Below are 21,944 nucleotides of genomic sequence, written 5' to 3' on the forward strand. Positions count from 1 at the left end.
TCCTAATATATCGAAGAGAATACAAGCAATTTCTATCACATTCAACGCTGGGAACATAATTAGCAAACCCCAAGCTATAAACAAGCTGTTACAAAGAAAGATTCACAGATCCACCTACTTGAACACATGTGATTAACAATTTAATAAATTAACTATAGTACTCACTGGTTAATTACAAGCCAAAGAGGAATTTATAGCCTTTATTTTAATGTTTTACCATCTGTTTAGAGAAGCTAAACAAGGCAGGCTTATTAAGTCCACTTTTCTACATAATTTCATACTAATTTTTCTAGACCAGTAGTTTTACTGCAGTAGTTTTTTTCAAGAGAGACTGTCTAGTGAACTTCCTAAATACAATATGGTAAAACATACATGATTTCATAACATTCATTCCATCATTACAATTCAACTGATGTTAGTGGAGTTCTTATGCCACTTAAGAAAATGTTTTTTTGGGGAACTTTCTGCACTTAATTTTTCTATTCTTAAATATAACACAGGAATCACCACCATGCACAAAAAATATCCCATAAGGGCTAGAGATAGCCAAGTTCCAAAGAAATTGAATGGGAACGGAGGCTGAAAAATCCAGGAATTCTTACAAGAATGCTGCCTTCAAAAAACTGATCTCGGATAACTGCCTTCAGTACAATAACCAACATTTGTTTCTAGTTCCCCCACACACACACCATATTTATCATTTCTATTGAATTCTGTGTAATTTTATGTCAAAAAATTAATATAAGTGTCAGGAGTATCTGCAGGGATGTGTCTGCAGCTGCGTGCCCTGTCTATTTTGTGTGCAGTTTGTGATGGTGTAGCTATCCAAAAGGGACACTTGCAGCAAAATATGGGTTTCCTTATTTTGACAAAAGCAGGAGGAGGCTATAGATTCTACTTATTTATGAAAATTAAGTTTTATGCTTTCTTTATCAATTGCAAACATAGCTGAAATTATATTTACATCTTCCCTTTCTTTTTCCCCCAAGTCTATTAATTTTTCCAGCAACTTCTTAGTAAACAGTAGAAACATATAAATTTTCCTATTGATTCCCAAAATAAACTAAAACATTATCCAGTATTATGACTGCACACGTTATTAGGTTTGAACAGTTTTATTATTAGAATAACTTTTAATATTTCTTCTTTTATCACTGTAAGTTATACTCAAGGGTCAAGTTTCATTTTTCATTACTTCCATAACAGCATTCTACATCGACAGTAATTAGCTTGATATATTTCTATGTTATTTTAAATTCTTTTTTTAAAAAATGCAATTGATGTAAATAGAATATTAACTAAAGATGGATGTTGATACGTCCTTGTTTAAAAAAAAAAAAACCTGCATACCATGGGTCTAGTATATAAAACTGCACAGGAAAATATGTTAAGGATATTTTTTCTGATTAAGTCACGTTTGCAAAGATTTTCTAAATGTATGCTGAAGAAAAGGATGATGGATTATTTCATCACGATTTTCTAAATGTATGCTAAAGAAAAGGATGATGGATTATTTCATCACAATGAACCAGCTGTACATGACTTCTAAATAATGGATAAAACTCCTATGTAATGTAAGACCTCTTATGCAAAGCTAATTTTCCTCTTTTCTTCCCTAAATGCTCCTTGTATGCTTCATTTATTATCTTCAAAAACTTCAGAGCACCTTGGGAAGATGCAGAAAGACCCTGTTTATTCTGGAATTGGATGCAGAAATAGGACTTCACCCTTCCCAAATAATTGTAAATATTCAGTAATTAAACAGAACAATTCTATATTACACCACACTGATTTTTTGGCCCACAGACCCAATTCAAATATAATACGTAATTTGTGTAACAGAGCTCAAGTAGAGTCTAGGTAAAATTATTTTCATTTCATAAAGACAATGTGTAAACACATCCTACTTTATAAGATGAGTTACATCTTTATCAGATCTATAATACAATCTATAAAATAGCAGGAAATTGTTTACAGCAAGCACAAACAAACTATGAGACAAAGTGACAAACAAAAGTATGCACAAATCTGACTAACTGACTCAAAAGCAACTATGAAATGGATAAGCTATTACATGCTATTTTTACAAATTACAGCAGACAGGTATAGACAGTATACATGCCTTACCGTCTTCATCGACCACTGACCAAGTTTAGTTGAAAACAGAAAGAAACAGGAAATTATTTGCATACTTCCAACCAACATTTAGGAAGATTTTTGAATGTAAAATAATCTGGTATATATTGTTCAGAAGCAACTCTCACTGAAATCACTAGGCTTTGCTATCAAGCATAAATAGTACTGCATTCCTTATTATGAAATATTCTATTAAAGAGCCTTGGTGGAGCAGTGGGCTAATGCCTCCTTAAGTAACACCAGCTGCCTGCAATTAGTGCAGGTTCGAGTCCCACCAGGCTCAAGGTTGACTCAGCCTTCCATCCTTCCGAGGTAGGTAAAATGAGGACCCAGATTGTTGGGGGCAATTAAGCTGACTTTGTAATAATGCCGCTTGGGGTGTGTGTGAAAGCCCTAATAAGCAGGCATATACATAGAATGAAGGCTACTGCTAAGCTTGTAAGCCGCCCTGAGTCTTCGGAGAAGGGCGGGATATAAATGGAATTTTTAAAAAAATAAAAAAATATTGTTATGCTCATTTTAAGCATCACTGCAATAGTATACATGGAGGTCGCAGGCAGAAAACAGAAGCAATACTCTAACAGTTTAGAAGTACACAATACCCTTGATATTTTACTATTTCTACCAAAAAAGCACACGGGAACGCTATACAATACAGAAGCATCTGACAATGGCAATGACCTTAGGTTTAGAGTCAAAATCTACAGTACACGCTTGTTTAACTTTGAAAAAAATGCCAATATTTAAATAAAGCTCCCAAATTCTGAGTCTCATGTAGTTCTTTAGTCCTTTTTAGCTAGGTTTATCTATATAGGAAAACAGTGAAAGCAAAGTTATTCACATGTTTTCCTCTGTTTTGATATGTTCAGCTATCAATAGATGGCTAAAGCTATGAGCAGTTAAAGTCCATGCCATTTTATTCAGGGGGAAAAAAGAATATTTGAATTATCCTGTTCCTCATAATAGTTATGGCATTTCTTGATTATTTTCAAAAATGATAATCAAAGGGTGATGATAAAGGGGGCTGGACTAGAAGACCTCCAAGGTCCCTTCCAGAGAATTCACAACTTTGGGAGGCAGGTTGTTCCACTGATTAATTGTTCTGTCAGGAAATTTCTCCTTAATTCTAGGTTTCTCTTCTCCTTGCTTAGTTTCCATCCATTGCTTCTTGACCTGACTTCAAGGTGCTTTGGAGAATAGCTTGACTCCCTCTTCTTTGTAGCAGCCCCTGAGATATTGGGACACTGCTAATAAAATGAAGTGTGCTATTTGGCATGAACAAACCTCTCCTGAGCTATGATATGGGACTGTATATATTTCCTTTTTTATACAACACAAAATCATTAACGTTTCCCAATAAGTACGGGAGATCAGACTCCAGATTCTAGCCCTCATAATGGAAGCCAATATCCTTACAGTGATTGTCCCTTTCACTTTTGATGGTGACGGAGGCAGCATATAAAATTAATAAATAAATATAAATGCTCAAGGCTAAAGTTGCATCTGGAGAACTCTCACAGTATTCTTAAATTTTATTAATTTTGGCAGCCATCATTTTTTTTTCAAATATGGAGTTATTCAATAGATCTTCTCAACAGAGCCACCATGATTTATAGTTAAGAAAATGGAGATACTGTAAACTGTGATTTTTTAATGATTTACAAACTTATTAAAGATAGGTTTCTCTTGCTGCATTAATTATTATGCTAACAGCATTTTCTCTCAAAATGCTGGAGATTACAAAACTGCTATATAAGAATTAGGTGTAACGTGAGTGCAGAATCTAGCTAAGCTTGAGATACAAAGGAAGCCTAAGAAATATTTTATCATCTCTAGCGTCCTTAATTCCAACCAGAGGCAAGAACTCTCGCCAAATTTGCTTTCTCTCTCCTCATAAAATCTATCTGAAAAACTTAAGTGTGGAAGAATAACAAAATTATAATCAAAATGTATGTTTTTAATGAAGTCTAATCATCTAATTTGTTCTAAATGAATGGGCAAGGGGTTTTTTTGGTTCAAAATTTGCAACTTTTTAGGCTAAAGAGCAAGAAATATAGATTAAAACCAGATGCTGAATGGAAAAATGACTGTGTTCTAATCTAAGACAAGGAAATTATAAGAAATCCATAGCCACAAGAGAAAAAAGGGAGCAAAGCAACTCACTACAATGAGAACCTATCTAATAATTAACTAGAACTGTTTATGAAATCTTTGGACTCTGAACTGCTTCTCTCAAGACCAACATGCTCAACTATTATAAGTATATAGTGTTATAATTTTGATTCCACTGTGCAAGTGTGTGTGTGTGTGTGTGTGTATAGAGGGAGAATTCATTAAATTTCTGGTTATCAAGACTCAGGATTAGACTCCCACATATGAAAAAATGTATTTCAGAGCAAATGATCCTATGCTAGTTCATTTGTCATGGAATAATAAATATTGGTTGGAGATCATTTCTTCCTTAGAAAAAAATTCCATTTGCAGAATCTGCCAGTATAAATTAGTAAGCACACTTCCTGAACTGCACTCATAATAGTAATCCATAAATGAATGAACAAACATGTCCTTCAAGAAATAACACTAAATTAGCCACTAGAGTAAAGAACACTGCATTTAAATATTATTTAAATAAGTATTATATATTAAAATGAAAAGAGACAGACATGTGTGTCAATTATTAAAGTGCAGGCAAATATTTTAAAAAATGAAAATATGTTTCCCAGAAGCTAACCTTTTAAGATATCCCATTACAATCAATAATCTGAAAAATTAAAAAGCTTGCTAATATCCAAGGTGGCATATAATGGGTTTAACATTCATTATACAAAATTCACAACATACTTAAAAATATATGCTCTGATCATGAACCAGAGACAGGTTGTCAAGGCTAAACTCAATTTAACACTAGAGGGCAATAACATGGAGGTTAAGTCCACAACTTACGACTACAAATGAGTCCAAAATTTCTGTTGCTAAATGAGACAGTTGTTAAGCAAGTTTTGGCTCATTTTTCAACCTTTGTTACCACAGTTAAATGAATCACTGCATTGTTAACAGTTAGTAACACAGTTATTAAGTGAATCTGGCTTCCCAACAAAAGATGATCACAAAAGATGATCACGTAATCCCCAGGACATTACAACCATCATAAATATGAACCAGTTACCAAGCATCCCAAGTGTGATCATGTGACCATGAGGATGCTTCAACGGTTAAGTGTGAAAAACAGTCATAAGTCAACTTTTTTTCAGTGATGTTGTAACTCTGGTCACTAAATGAACTGTGGTTAAGTCGAGGACTACCTGTAATTGGACTTGTGCCTGATCACTTTACAGTAACAAATATTTGAGAAGAGGCATCTGATAGAAACACTTCTTTCTGACTAGACCACATGCATGTCTTGGGAAGCTCATAGTGGAATACTGGATACACTGTTCATGTGTGAAGTCAGAGGTACAAAGCAAAAAATATTGGGAGTTCAATCATAAAGAACTGGTCTCTACTAAAATTCATAATTAACCAATAGCAACTGTACAGGTGAAACTCGAAAAATTAGAATATCGTGCAAAAGTTCATTTATTTCAGCAATGCAACTTAAAAGGAGAAACTAATATATGAGATAGACTCATTACATGCAAAGCAAGATAGTTCAAGCCGTGATTTGTCATAATTGTGATGATTATGGCGTACAGCTCATGAAAACCCCAAATCCACAATCTCAGAAAATTAGAATATTACACGCAATCAATAAAACAAGGAGTGTACATAGAACAGTATCGGACCTCTGGAAAGTATAAGCATGCATATGTACTCAGTACATGGTTTGGGCCCCTTTTGCAGCAATTACTGCCTCAATGTGGCGTGGCATGGAAGCTATCAGCCTGTGGCACTGCTGAGGTGTCATGGAAGACCAGGATGCTTCAATAGCAGCCTTCAGCTCTTCTGCATTGTTCAGTCTCATGTCTCTCATCTTTCTCTTGGCAATGCCCCATAGATTCTCTATGGCAGGGGTGTCAAACCCAATTTCATTGAGGGATGCATCAGCATTGTGGTTGCCCTCAAGGGGCCGGGTGGGTATGGCCAGGGTGGGTGTGGCCTACTGGGTGGGCGTGGCTAGAGTGCATATGACCTAGTGGGTGGGCATGGCCAGCTCTACCTCATTCGTATCAAGGGTACCTATGGGTGCCTGGGCAGGAGTGGGACAGATCTGAGGTTCTTTGGGCCACGGCCAAGCCAGTGGGGGCCGTTCCCTCACTGTTCCCAGGATGGCTTCACGGGCCACATGAAACCACTTTGCGGGCCGGATCCAGCCCCCGGGCCTTGTGTTTGACATGTCTGCTCTATGGGGTTCAGGTCAGGCGAGTTTGCTGGCCAATCAAGCACAGTAATCCCACGGTCATCGAATCAGGTTTTGGTGCTTTTGGCAGTGTGGGCAGGTGCCAAGTCCTGCTGGAAAATGAAGTCAGCATCCTCATAAAGCTCGTCTGCGGAAGGAAGCATGAAGTACTTCAAAATCTCCTGGTAGACGGCTGCGTTGACCCTGGACTTAATGAAGCACAGTGGACCAACACCAGCAGATGACATGGCTCCCCAAATCAACACAGACTGCGGAAACTTCACACTGGACTTCAAGCACCTTGCAGTGTGTGCCTCTCCATTCTTCCTCCAGACTCTGGGTCCTTGGTTTCCAAATGAGATGCAAAAGTTGCTCTCATCAGAAAAGAGGACTTTGGACCACTGAGCAACAGACCAGGTCTGTTTTTCTTTAGCCCAGGTAAGACGCTTCTGACGTTGTTTGTTGTTCAGGAGCGGCTTGCCAAGAGGAATATGACATTTGAAGCCCATGTCCAGGATCCGTCTGTGTGTGGTGGCTCTTGATGCACTGACTCCAGCCTCAGTCCACTCCTTGTGAAAGTCTCCAACACTTTTGAATGGCCTTTTCCTGATAATCCTCTCCAGGCTGCGGTTATCCCTGCTGCTGCTGCACCTTTTTCTTCCACACTTTTCCCTTCCACGTAACTTTCTATTACTGTGCTTCGATACAGCACTTTGGGAACATCCAACTTCTTTTGCAATTACCTTTTGAGGCTTTCGCTTCTTATGGAGGGTGTCAATGATGGTTTTCTGCACAACTGTCAGGTCAGCAGTCTTCCCCATGATTGTGATTCCTACTGAACCAGACTGAGAGACCATTTAAAGGCTCAGGAACCCTTTGCAGGTGTTATGGCTTAATTAGCTCATTAGAGTGGGACACTTTGAGCCTAGAATATTACACCTTTTCACAATATTCTAATTTTCTGAGATTGTGGATTTGGGGTTTAATGAGCTGTACACCATAATCATCACAATTATGACAAATCACAGCTTGAACTATCTTGCTTTGCATGTAATGAGTCTATCTCATATATTAGTTTCCCCTTTTAAGTTGCATTACTGAAATAAATGAACTTTTGCACGATATTCTAATTTTTCGAGTTTCACCAGTATGTGTGGATGACATTTTTATTAGCACACCAAAGATGTACCTGTTCCAAAGATCTTGGAACAGGTACAATAATCCTTGCCTAGGGCTTCCGGTTCTGGATTGCGGCGCTGGCAGATGTGTGATGGGATCGCTCCTCACGTCGTCTGGCTTTCTTTCACCAGGGGGGGCCTGTAAGGGGTCGAAAGTCACCCTGGAGGGGCAACGAGTGGGGAAGAGGACCCTCCGATCAATTTTTGAAGGGCGGCAGCCCTCCCATTGACTTGGAGCAGCTCTTCAGAGCGACGAAGAAAAGATCGGCCACTCCCATGGCCCATCACTTATGCCGTTTCCTGCCGAGGCCAAACTTACAAGCAAGCACTTGAAAGCACAGCAGAGGAACTGGGTGAGAACTGCCTTCTCCTTATGCCAATTTTTTACCTTTTTCCTGTTAAATGCCCTTTGAATCTGCTTCCTCCTGCGAGGAGAGGGGGAACATTTTTCCCCACCCTCTTAAATGGCAGTGTTTGAATACACTGGGGAAAAAAACCCTTGAAAAATAACTAATTGGACCCACATCCCTTCTACATTTAGCGACCCAAAAGCCCCTATCTTCACGGGAACTGGGTACTTTATATATTTGACCAAAAAAAAGAGAGGAAAAAAGAAAAAAGATGAACAAGAACTTAAATTTGATAAAAGCCTACTCTGTCTGAAAAGGATTTTAAATAAGTCTGGGGACATCTTGTGGCTAAGCCTGGTACAGCAAGTGAACATCACTGGCAAATAAATCTGTTTACAACTTAAATCTGTCCTTGGCACTAAAGAAAAAAACTTGAAACAGCTGGGAGGTGAATTTGGCTTTTAAGATCTGTGGAGGTGAACATTTACTGACTCTTGTTTAAAAATTAGCCTCCACTAAAGACTATTCCAGAAATGGAGGGAGACCAGCTACAAACTTCAATTGACTATGAGCTCATACTTGAAAAAATTCTCAAAGCCACTGAGATAATTAACTCCAGACTGAAAGATAAAGGTGCTACCTTGAATTCACAAACTGAAACCCAGACTCCAACTAAAGACCTTACAATCCAGAAAACAACAAAATCGGAAGAAACTACTATTAAGACAGAGGAATATAAGGAACAACAACAAGATATTGAAAAGTTTAATACCCAGATCCTGACTACATTCAAAGAACCTACAATTCCAAAAGTACAAGGAACTACCACTAAGAAAGAGAACTTTAAGGAACAACAACAAGATTTGGAATAAATTAATACTCAAATCTTGACTCCATCTAAAGAGCCTACAACTTCAAAAGTACATGAAGCAGAAGGTAGCAATGCCAAAATAGAGGATGCTAAAGATAAAAAAGACAGCTTATCAAAAAAAGCCTAGACAGCCAAGCAGCAACTACAAAATTGGATATGACCTTCTACTTACAGTAAATCAGATGAACCTAGAGAAAGGAAGAGACCAGACCGAACTGAGGATAAAGACATTAGAGCAAATACAGAGATTTGAATCAACAGGGCAACAACCTAATGATTACAAATGGCTTAGGTTTTTTTGGATTACTGATGGTTAGATGGTCTCCTATGATTCAAACAATATGTGCTGGAACGAAGGGAGACCTATCTGACAACCTAAAGGTTTTGGTCTGGAAACCTGGTGGGCAGAAAAAGAAAGCTAGAGTTAGGTTTAAAAAATGATCTGTTAGACAGTTACTAAAGGCTACTCTTTTACTAATGTGTGATCTATTAGGATGTGAAATAGAAAATGTTTATGAGACAAAATTAGAGTATGCTTATGTATCTATTAGGCTTATCTTATATATTGTAATTTGTGTAGTGAAATAATGGAAATTTGGGTTATGGATGCCATTATTGATGTTAAAGGATATTCGAATACGAACTAAAAATTAGGTAAAAATCAAAATAGAATTTGGATATGTATAAGTAGAAGTAAATTGATAAATATGTTATTGTATTGGTAACGTGTGATGTATCAGGATGAGAAATAGAAAATGTTTATGAAATATACGTAGAGTTTACCCATATAGGTATTGTGTGTATCTTAAGATTTTACAATTTTTGTGTAGTGCAAAAAAGGGAAATTTGGGTTCTGGATGTTATTTTGGTTGTTAAAGGCTAAACTTGGAACACTATAACCAAAATAAAAAATCAGGTAAAATTTAAAAACAGGACATGGATATGTATAATTAAAATTGGACTGACAAATGTTTTAACTGACCATATTATTCTTAGAAATCTACTAATTTAAGCATGTTATATTAAATGTTAAGAGAAATAGAGAAGGATGTTTTGATAATGTAACCTGAATTATGTACTAAAAACTCTATTACTGAACTTTTGATTACCCAGTCACCATGGTGCTTTCTAAATATTTGGATGTTAAACTGCAAAACCAATAAAACTTGTTTTAATAAAAAAATAATAATAATCCTTGCCTAGACTTCCCAGAGCAGGGCTTTTCAACCTTTTCACCGATTGTACCATTTTCAGGATATGGCAATACCACCTAGCAAGGTGTCAAAAACTTGATGATCCAAAAGAAAAAAAACCTGTTCAAAGTTCCAATTGCACTGAAATGACTTATGACCATTTTCCACACTTATGACCACTGTAGCATACCCAGGGTCATGTGATTTATATTTGGATGCTTGGCAAGTGATTCATATTTATGATGGTCACAGGGTCCCAGTCATGTGATCCCCTTTTGCAACCTTCTGACAAGCAAAGTCAATGGCAGGGCTGCTGGTGGCCAAGTGCTAAGGTGGGACTTCCTTCCCTCCCTCCCTCCCTCCCTCCCTCCCTCCCTCCCTATATCCTTCTGAAGGAAGAATTTGGGGAAAAAAACAACCACCCATATTTTCCCTCTTCCATATATTCATCAAACAAGGAAAAGCCTCCAGAGACAGAAAAGACAAGCCATTGAGGCAACTAGCTTAAAAGGGCGCATTCCCCTTTAAGAATTAACTACTGGCTAGAAAGGAAAGTTAAGGAGTGCTGCCAACATTTAAGGAAGAAAAAAAATGTAAATAAGTATTGGCTGCAGGCTAAGGCAGCCTCCCCAAATGGCTCCATTCATAAGTAAAGGAATGCTACAGGCCAAATCCATTCAGGAGAAAAATACTCCAAAATCCCTTGCAGCAAAACTTACAGGTAACAATAGCAGAACAACAGAAGCTAACAGGAGACATCAGCCAAATAGAAATTGCCAAATACTCCTTAAGAACACAAAGCCGACATTGCACAAATCCAAGAACTTCAAAGTCACAAAAGCACACAAGAATCCATCCACTCTCCATCTCCCTCCCTCCTCCTTGCCTCACCTCCAGCCAATGCTGCCTTTCTTCATTCCTCGTGGAGGAGGGCGACCCCTCTCCCACTGCATTTCTTGCCTGTTTGTTGCTGCCAGCACAGGTAGCTGCCATAGCAGTTGTAGATCGGCTCATGGCCGGCCTGCTTGATCTCCTCTCCTCTCCCCCCACCCCCTCCTCCTTCTTTCCCTTCAGTGCAACTAGAGCTGCCTCCTGTTATAGCCTCTCCTGTCTCCGCCCCCCCTCCTCCTTTCTCATCCAGGGTTGATCGGGAAGTGAGCCTGAGCCTTTGCCTCGCCCCAGCCACGCGGCAGCTCTGGAGGACTCTGTCACAGTAAGTCCTTGCTGGCTCGTTCCCTCCCCCACTACACTTGGCTGGACAGGGCTGCATACCACCTGCCATGTGCTAATGTACCACAAGTGGTATGCATACCACTGGTTAAAAAGTCATGTCCTAGAGGATGGGTCAAGGGGAAATGCATCATCAGACTTGTCATGCAGAGCTTCTTGGAAGAAGGTTGGAACAAAAGAATTTTAATATAATTTTACCTGCCTTTCCTCATAATTATTATAAACATATAAACAGAGCCTTGGTGGAGCAGTGGGCTAATGCCTCCTTAAGTAACACCAGCTGCCTGCAATTAGTGCAGGTTCGCATCCCACCAGGCTCAAGGTTGACTCAGCCTTCCATCCTTCCGAGGTAGGTAAAATGAGGACCCAGATTGTTGGGGGCAATTAAGCTGACTTTGTAATAATGCCGCTTGGGATGTGTGTGAAAGCCCTAACAAGCAGGCATATACATAGAATGAAGGCTACTGCTAAGCTTGTAAGCCGCCCTGAGTCTTCGGAGAAGGGCGGGATATAAATAGAATAAAAAAAATAAAAAAAATAAACATCTGAAATAAGGGTGGGTAGCTGTCAGCATGACTTTTTAAAATCTCTTGGAAAATCTAAACCTCCTCTGTTAAAGAAGTCAGCAAACAAGATAGAAATCAACCCTTTTTAAAAAACAATTCTCACTTCTCTTTCCTTACCAACAATTTCTAGTTCCCAATGCTATATTAATATTAATGCCAATATTAAATACACTCAGGAAACAATGAGAACATGCACTCACCATCTTCTTTGTAATGCCATCAGAGTCAGCTATTTCTAATGTGAACACTCATTGTGGTGCTGAGCAGAGCTATTTCACAACATGGAATTAAGCAACACGATTGTTGACCGCACCACTGCCAGTAGAAAAGTTACGATGGTGGAAGGTACTACAAAAGCCACACAGAAGCACACCACAGCGCCATCATGCACCTAATACAACTCATAAAACTTACCCATCTTTTGAGGCTTTTGAAAGAAGGCATTCTGGGCTTCCCTGTCCTTATTTCATTCATGCAATAATGCATTTGTTCAATGGAGAATATGGGATACTGGGAACCATTAGAAGTACTGGATGTATATAAACTAGTAGGGGTAAGGGGTGGGGACTGTGGCTGATATGAAGAGAAAGGAAGAGGTAAGGCAAACATTCAAAGTGATGAAAATTCTGTCTTTTCAATACAGAAACAAATAATGGATTGGATCCAGAGTAACAAAGGAACAAATTCCTGCAAACTGAATGCACCCACAACTGGAAGGGGAGATTTTAACCAAATGACCCCTACTTCTGAAACCCACAGTAACCATCCTCTCATAAATATGCTTCGGAAGACTGGAGGACTTTAAAAATAATATGAAAGGTGGAACTGGAGATGGGGAAAGAGAATATGTGAAAATCATCTTCTTTACATAGCCTCCATTGCGCAATTCATTCACTTTAGGGAATGGGGAAAAAAATCTTCCATATCAGCACAGAGAATCTGGATCCAAGCCCATAACATTTTATATTTTCATCATTATAATTATCAGCATCAGAATGCATCATCATAAAACCTATATCGTAATAAAAATAACTTATAATATTTAAGGCATCACAAAGCTCTTGTTTTTAACTACCAAAATGATAAAGTCACCACATGAGCTCACAAGAGTTTCAAAATCACAATGAAAGCTATCCTTTGGGACTAACTCAAAAACACACCAATAAACTTCAGTCATAAAAGGAAATACATACAATAGGCATTGATATTTTATTTATACACGTGGTGTCATTTGCTTCTTGCTATGAAAAAAATGAAATTAAAACCTTAATTTTATCCCAAATTTGTATGTCCATTTTAATGATACATGAAACCAGCAGCTTCAAATATTAATAGAGATACACCATGCAGTCAGAATTTACAATTGCATTCTTTCATCTAAAGCAGGCATGTCCAACCTTTTAGCTTGCCTGGACTGCACTGGGTGAAGAGGAATTGTCTTGGGCTGCATATAAATATACTTAATGTATATAAATTCACATAATAATATTAAAAGTTTACAGTATTGTGGGCTGCATTATTAGCTGCCCAGGGCCAAATGTGGCTCACAGGTTGGACATGCCTGATCTGAAGTATTAACATTTTCTGCACAAATTTCCGATATAATCCACCATAATTCAATTGCTCATCCCAATGTCAACAATATCTACAGTTATAGTCAACTAAGACTTAATATTATTAGTTTTTCACACTTCAAAAGGAATTAACACTAACTTCCATTTGAACCTTCAGGTCACCCACTTCTCAACAATATTCACTTTTCACAAGCTTTACCTTATAAATATGAAACCATACTCAACAAAGCTTCACCAGGACAAACAAAACTTAAACTATACTCTTATCAGTACTACATTTATCATGTACGTTAAAACCCTCAACCGACTGTGCTTATTAATTTCTCTCCAGTCCACCAGAACACTTCCATTTCAACAAGTATAGTTCCACATGGATAGCAAGATATTGCATGAAGTTCAGCAACAACTACAGAGGCTGCTACAACTGTTCAGATCAGGTACAAGGGTTTCTGGCGAAGTCACTGTCTGGTATGGATTACAATATTTTTACAATTACAGGGGAAATTCTGTATTTATAGTCCTAATTAGTCACAGTATACGCTTTCGACTTGCTGGGACTCAGCTGCTGGAATGCCATAGTTGAATTATGCAGGGATGAGAGACCAAAATGTTCATAATAGCAGAGTTATACTCTGGAACATACTAGAACCCAGTTTCTACAATGAACAGTTTTGCCCACAAAGATCAATCTAATTATTCTGTTGCAAATGGTAACATTTAATCACTGAATTACAACTTTGAATGTTCAATCGTAGGACACATTTCAATTTTTTTTACCTTTGGTTTCTTTCCAAAGAGCCAGAGTTTGCCCTTAGCTTTTCCCACAGTGGTTTTTGCATCGATTTTCATTCCTTCCTGTTTCGGGGTACTAATTGTTCCATCAGAAACAGTCCTATAAATGTGTTGACTATAATCTTCAAATGGAAAATCTCCAGGAGGTTCAAAGCCAGACTTAAAGGAGTCTATTACTATTTGAGAATCCTTTATGAGAGAAATTTACAGAGTTAATGGCTTAAATATTGCATTTAACTAATATTACACTTAAAGACTATCAGTCCTTCAAGGCACTCCAGATCAGGAAACCAAAATCATGAATACGAATACTACTTTTATTGTTAAGGTTACAGCCACAGAATCTTTCAAGTCTCAAAGCGCCACCCCTCCTCCGACTTTATGTTCCATAGAACTAGGAAAGATCAATAATGAGAAGATTCCTCAAAGCACATTTCTGGTTTGGACTCAGATTTTTGTTCCTCCAGTCTCTCAAGGTTATTCCTTCTGCCCATTCATTATACTACCAAAATCCAATATTCTCCTTTGGTATATGTAAAAATATTAGACTGGTTTTCTTTTCAAACAGGCAATATTAAATAGCCACAGTGCTTAGAGAGATAAAAAATATTTTATAGTATATTTCTTTAATTAACTATAATCAGATATGCAAACCTGAAACCCCACCAATAAGACTGGCTGCCATATCTGCTGGAGTTTTATTGCAAACAATACAATCTGTCCTCGTTTAGCAACTCCAGTAACAGAGACTAAGCCAACCGTGTGTGTGTGTGAGAGAGAGGGGGGGGGAGAGAGAGAGATTTTGAGATTGTTACTTTCTGCCATCCCATTTAGATCATATTTGTGAACTGTCACTAACTGGGGTAGTCACTAACTGAGGACTGGCTGCCATATGATGAGTTTCACTTTCTGCTGCTTCTTAGATCAACAAAAAGGTTGAGAAAAGAGAAAAGAAAGCTATTGATTTCATGGAAAACAACGTATCACAATCTCTAGTCTAGTTAGGATATAATGTGATTGTAATCTACAAGATTAGATTTACTTCCATAGCAATGTGCTTAACAGTAGCACTGAACTATGAAGAACAAATTTAACTTACCCTGCGATCATCAACTGATTTGGCTGCAGCAATCATTCCTTCTAAACATTTTGAGATTATTGGAATAACTTTACGCTCAGAATCTGCAAATCCTTTATAACATTCACTAAGTTTGATGGTTCGTCGTTCATCCATTTCTTGAAGGTGCTAAGTAATAAAGGAGAGAGACTGAGCATCTTTATAGTAACATTCCAAATACAGTGGGACATTGTCCTCCCTAGAATTATCATGTGTACAATTTGTTAGTGAACTAAATATACTAAAAGTACTATTAGTGGATCATTAGTTCACCAAACTTTGCTCATTTCTACAAATGATATTCTGTCAGAATCCATTTATATCCCATTCATAAATGTATGTCTAAAATATTACACCCCTCCCTGGATTCTGCCATTTTCCCCCAGGGGAGAAGATGTTTATTCAGCCTGCCTGTAGGCTGTCTTCAAAGACCAGGGAAAACCTTTTGAACTGAGGACAACAAAGGGAGGGAAGGGAGAAGGAGATCTGGTTTGTATCTCCATTTGAATCTGAAAAGGAAGGAGGCAATAGTCATAAAGGCACGGGAAGATCCCTCTTTCCCAGGAAAGGGTTTGACACCTAAGTTAAATTGATGTGGGTCTGACCAAATGGGTTTGAGGGAAGGGGGTTGAACCGGGAACTCTTTATAAAGTATCAAAATGTAACACAATGCCAGATCCTGTCTTGTATTTCCACAACCGATCGTGTCCTAGTAAAAACTTCTTTTGGACAAGACCTGGCTCCAAGAGTTCTTTATTTTCCTAAGATGTGGATTGGGGTGGGCCCTGACATATTCATATTTCTAAAATGAACACAAGTACACAGCTAATACTTTCTAAAATCAATTAGAATTGGAAAGTATTAACTACAGTCATCAATAATTAAAGTCGTGATTTGTACATGCAACCTAAGACTGTGGTAATAAAAAAAGAAAGAATAATTTAAGGACTAACACATTTATTACAAAAACTAATGCCATAATTAACTAGTCTTTTGCTGGTTTCTAAAACATTTTCAAATCTTACAAATACAACACATAGGTGGTTGGGCATTATTTACTTTTAGAACTATATTCTATATTTAAAACTACATAGTAATTATATAATAATTATATAATAATATATTTATAAAATAAATTAAATATATTTAAATAAAACAGAATCTAGAAGAATAAATGGTAGAAAGGAGAGCGTTTGTGTGTTTTAGAGAGACAGAGAGAGAAAATAATAAGTTCCTATTGAAAACTCTTAGAAATTTACTTTCACACTCTTAAATGAACCAAGTTCATTTAGATGAAAAACTTACCTTATATATTTGAGGAATGACAATATAGAAATGCTTGTGCTGTTCACCGTTGAAATTTTGGAGCTGTGCAGCATATTCATTTTTATTTTCATCAGCCATATGTGTACGCAGATTTAGTTGCTGCTTTGCCTAAACAGATCAATAACAGTTTTAAATTATTTTTAAAAGAAATTCTTACTTAGCAGCATGCTCGTTATCTTTAATTCCCAATGACATCTTACTGTCCAACATAGCCTCTCATTAACATTTGTAAAGTATAGAAACTGTTTCTCAACTATGAAGTCAGCCTGTATTTAAAAAAAAAGTTTTTGATTTTAACAAGTAGTTGTTTCAAATCATGTCATTGTTTTGGTGGTACTTTCAACTAATGCTAAACAGGAAAGACTATCTTGCAAGGAGCATTTGCAGCAAGCCAAACGGTCATCAAAATGACAAATATATACTGTATATACTTGAGTATAAGCCGAATTTTTCAGCCCACTTTTCGGGCTGAAAAACTCCACTTAGGCTTATACTCCAGTGAACAAAAAAAAAGAACTGTCCCTTAGTTCGGAACAGGCTGCTGAGAGAAGGGAGCGGCAGAGCCTTGCAGAGCTGGCGGCAGTCCAGCGTTGTTTCTCCCCCTCGTGCGTGCGTGTGTGTGTCAGACCCACGGGAATGGCTGGTAGGGAAGCGGCATTCCGGCATTCCCCCCCTTCCTGTGTGTCGAGCCCACGGGGCTTGACACACAGAGAAACGCAAATGCCGGACTGCCGCCACCTTTACTAGCCATTCCTGCGGGTCTGACACACACACACACACACACACACACACACACACACCCCGCCGGGCTCGGCTCCTTGGCAGGAGGGGCAGCCCCTGCCGCGCCCCCCCCTCCCGGCCCGCAGCGCCGCGCCGCCGCCGCTTCCTCCGGGCAAGTCGGGGGGGGGGCTTGTGGGGCGAAGGCACCGGCCGGGGGGCAGGCAGGGCAGGAGGGCGGCCGCGCAGCTCAGCGCCGCCCCAAAGCCACAGCCAGCCGCCGCCACCCACGTCCCGGCGGAGAGAGCCTGCCCTGCGGAGCGCGCTCGCTCGCTCGCCCGCTGCCTCGCCCGCTCGCTCACCCGCTGCCTCGCCCGCTGCCTCGCCCGCTGCCTCGCCCGCTCGCTGCCTCGCCCGCTCGCTCGCCCACCCGCTGCCTCGCCCGCTCGCTCGCCCGCCCGCTGCCTCGCCCGCTCGCCGCCTTGCCCGCTCGCTCGCCGCCTCGCCCGCTGCCTCGCCCGCTCGCTCGCTGCCTCGTCCGCCCGCTGCCTCGCCCGCTCGCTCGCCCGCTGCCTCACCCGCTCGCTCGCTCGCCCGCTGCCTCACCCGGGACCAGCGGCGCCGCCCCAAAGCCAGCCAGCCCGCCGGCGGGCGGACGGGCAGAGAGAAGCCCGGCCCGGAGGGGAGGGAGCGGAGTCGCCGGGGGTGCAGCCCGGGGCCCACGTGGAAACAACGCTTGACTGCCCCCCCCACACACACACAAAAGCGGCAAAAGCAGGGGGAGAGAGAGAAATGCCTTGTTCTCTCGTCTCAGCAGAGACTTGTTTCGGGGGATCCAGCCTCTGTCACCCCCTTCTCTCAGCTGGGCAGCTGACAGAAAGGGGCGGCAGAAGCTGCATCCCCCGAAAGAAGTCTTCGCCGAGAAAATGGGCGCTGAGATTTTCTCGGCGAAGACTCACCTTCTCCCGTTCACCTTCAGCAGCTCCGCCAGGCCCGTCCAGTGCCCGGCTAGCAGAGCTTGACAAATGCAAAAGCTGCTTTGGTTAAACACTGGAAGGTTTAGTGATTAACCCACCCCACCCCACCCGGTCTTCTTGCTGTTTCTCCCCATCCTCACTCCTATGCACAGGGGCTCTCTGCCTCTTCTACTACTTCTTTTTCTTTCTTTTTTGCTGAGGTGTGCGTCTCTCTCTCTCTCTCTCTCTCTCTCTCTCTCTCTCTCTCTCTCTCTCTCCCCCTCCCTCCCTCCCTTCCTCCACACACACACATTCTTCGGTAAAGAGATTCACTCGATCCATGGTTTCAAGGTTTGGGTAGAGAAATCCCGGTTTGTTTCAAGAAACCGGGGTGGTTTATGAGCCTATAGATTTTAGACTTTGCATCTTGTTTTGCTTCCTCGGTTCCCACGAAGCCCGAAACTCTTTTTTTCCCCCCTCTGGTTTCTGCCCAACTGTCAACTCGTGGTAAAACAAACAAACAAACAGAAAGCCCTTGCCTCTGGTTCCTGAGGAAAGAAAAAGTTGAGGGAGAAGTGGAGAACATTCCCTTCTTCGTTGAAAGCTGAAAGCAAACGCGCTGCAAAATTCTCTCTCTCTCTCTCTCTCCCCCTCCCTCCCTCCCTCCCTCCCTCCCTCCACACACACACATTCTTCGGTAAAGAGATTCACTCGATCCATGGTTTCAAGGTTGGGGTAGAGAAATCCCGGTTTGTTTCAAGAAACCGGGGTGGTTTATGAGCCTATAGATTTTAGACTTTGCATCTTGTTTTGCTTCCTCGGTTCCCACGAAGCTGAAAGCAAACGCGCTGCAAAATTCTCTCTCTCTCTCTCTCTCTCTCTCTCTCTCTCTCTCTCTCTCTCTCTCTCTCTCTCTCTCTCTCTCTCTCTCTCTCTCTTGCCTCCGATGGGCTCTGACAGTGGAACAGAATGGAATAGAAAATATGGAATGGATTGGAACAGAACGTAGAACAGAATAGAATAGAATAGAATAGAATAGAATAGAATAGAATAGAATAGAATAGAATAGAATAGAATAGAATAGAATAGAATAGAATAGAAATATAGAAAGTGAATAGAATAGAATAGAATAGAAATATAGAAAGTGAATAGAATAGAATAGAATAGAAATATAGAAAGTGAATAGAATAGAATAGAATAGAATAGAATAGAATAGAATAGAAATATAGAAAGTGAATAGAATAGAATAGAATAGAATAGAATAGAAATATAGAAAGTGAATAGAATAGAATAGAATAGAATAGAATAGAATAGAATAGAATAGAGAACGGTAATAAGAATAGAATAGAATAGAATAGAATAGAATAGAATAGAATAGAATAGAATAGAATAGAATAGAATAGAATAGAAATATAGAAAGTGAATGGAATAGAATAGAATAGAATAGAATAGAAATATAGAAAGTGAATAGAATAGAATAGAATAGAGAATGGTAATAAGAATAGAATAGAATAGAATAGAATAGAATAGAATAGAATAGAATAGAATAGAATAGAATAGAATAGAATAGAATAGAAATATAGAAAGTGAATAGAATAGAATAGAATAGAAATATAGAAAGTGAATAGAATAGAATAGAATAGAATAGAATAGAATAGAATAGAATAGAATAGAATAGAATAGAATAGAAATATAGAAAGTGAATGGAATAGAATAGAATAGAATAGAAATATAGAAAGTGAATAGAATAGAATAGAATAGAATAGAATAGAATAGAATAGAATAGAATAGAATAGAATAGAGCAGAGCTGGAAGGGACCTTGGAGGTCTTCTAGTCCAGCCCCTTGCTCAAGCAGGAGGACCTATACCAGTGGTGGTGAACCTATGGCACGCCTGCCAGAGGTGGCACTCAGAGCCCTCTCTGTTGGCACGTGCGCCACCACCGCTGCCAGCAGCAGGTCCTTGTCGGTTGGTGGACTGGAAGAAAAGGGAGGGGGAAGCATTTTACATGCGTGCATGCGTGCACGGGGCCACGAGCAGGCACATGCTGCAAAGGGGGCGGGGCTAGTGCCTGCGTGATACTCACTAGCCCAGCCCCGTTCTCACATGGTGCGGTGCCTTGTATCTGCACCCTGCGGCGCGGCGGTTGGCGTTTTTGTGCCTTGCGGTACGGTGGCCCATTTTTTGCTCCCCCTTTTTTTTCGTGCCAGAGGCGGCACTCAGAGGCGCCTCCCTGTCCCCTCGCCCGAGGGCACCAGAATGCCGATGCTGCCTTGGCACTTTGTGATAAACAAGTGGGTTTTGGCTTGCGGTTTGGGCACTCGGTCTCTAAAAGTTTCGCCACCACTGACCGATACCATCTCAGACAAGTGAATGTCCAGTCTCTTCTTAAAAACCTGCACCGAGAGAACAGCAAGCCGCCCCATTCTCTCAGCGGAGCACTCCACCGCCCCATTCTCTCGGCGGCTTGCCACCCCGTTCTCTCATCTCAGCAGAGACGTCTTTCGGGGGATCCAGCCTCCAGCTGCTGCATTTCCCAGCCTCGGCTTATATTCGAGTCAATAACTTTTTCCAGTTTTTGGGGGTGAATTTGGGGGGTCTCGGCTTATACTCGAGTCGGCTTATACTCAAGTATATACGGTATATATCAATGTTTTAACACAAGTTTTGCTCCTTACATAATGCAAGAACAAAAAAGAGCAAAGTAAGCTTTATGACGAATGGTTTATTAGGTGATCCTCTCTGTCCATCTGCAGAAGCTTATGCTGACTTACCAAGGAAACAACCTTGCACAAATCCCCTAGTATTATGAGAAAATAGTCACAACAATATTAATTTTGTATCTAACTGTGGATAGGTACAAAAAAAGGGAGAAATCCCACCAACACAAGCAGAAAACCATATTCCTACAACAGAACTGACTCCTGTTGTAATGAGTTTTATAAGGCAAAATAATTTTCTTTTGGGAATAAAGAATAAGAATTAATAAATTATGGTATCAAAAATCACTAACTGTAAATCTAATGAGAATCATGGTACTCAATGTATAAAAACAAACATTAGAGACATTTAATGAGAGGTAGCAAACCGCAAATGCTTAAGACCTTTTATGAAAAATGCTGTTTTTAAAAATGCTGCCCCTTTACTTATGGCTTTTATTCAATTACAATAAAATGTCCTATACAAGACTATACAAGTAAATAAGACACTGGATGTAGTTTCTTAACGTTATCTTAATATTTTAAAGCCTTTATATTAAGTGTTATCCATAGTATTTTTGTATTTAAAATAAAATTAAAGATTAAAAAAAACATTTATAGAAAGGAAGTTTCAGGGACATGATTAAGCAAAGGCCTGCTGTGAAATCTGAAACAGCCAACTGGTTTAGAGAAATATTCAGTAGACTAATTGTGGCCTTCAATCTTCAAGTGAAATATTTGCCCAAGTCACTTTTTACTGCTTTGGATTTATAAGCACAATCTGCAGCTCGATCCATGAGAAAACAAGAAAGCTCAAGAGTGGCTAGAGCACAGGACTATAAAAGTTGCATTTTAAAATGTTTTGTGCGTGACATTTCACAGAAGGTCCTGCCACATGTCTGG

The 21,944-nt window shown here is 39.7% G+C and overlaps 1 protein-coding gene across 2 annotated transcripts in view; it reads right to left on the reverse strand.

The window, feature by feature from the left end:
* The window catches only part of FNBP1L (formin binding protein 1 like), a 76,372-nt gene that overhangs the window by 16,390 nt on the left and 38,038 nt on the right, over window positions 1–21,944 (reverse strand). For both annotated transcript variants that reach the window (XM_083360595.1, XM_083360594.1), the window contains exons 7-9: window positions 16,649–16,777; window positions 15,326–15,472; window positions 14,212–14,415 (exon numbers count right to left, since the gene is read on the reverse strand). In XM_083360595.1, coding sequence (XP_083216721.1) covers window positions 14,212–14,415; window positions 15,326–15,472; window positions 16,649–16,777 — 480 coding nt within the window. The remainder of the gene's footprint in view (window positions 1–14,211; window positions 14,416–15,325; window positions 15,473–16,648; window positions 16,778–21,944) is intronic.

The sequence above is a fragment of the Vipera ursinii genome (assembly GCF_947247035.1).
Source record: "Vipera ursinii genome assembly, chromosome: 3".
Taxonomy (NCBI): domain Eukaryota; kingdom Metazoa; phylum Chordata; class Lepidosauria; order Squamata; family Viperidae; genus Vipera; species Vipera ursinii.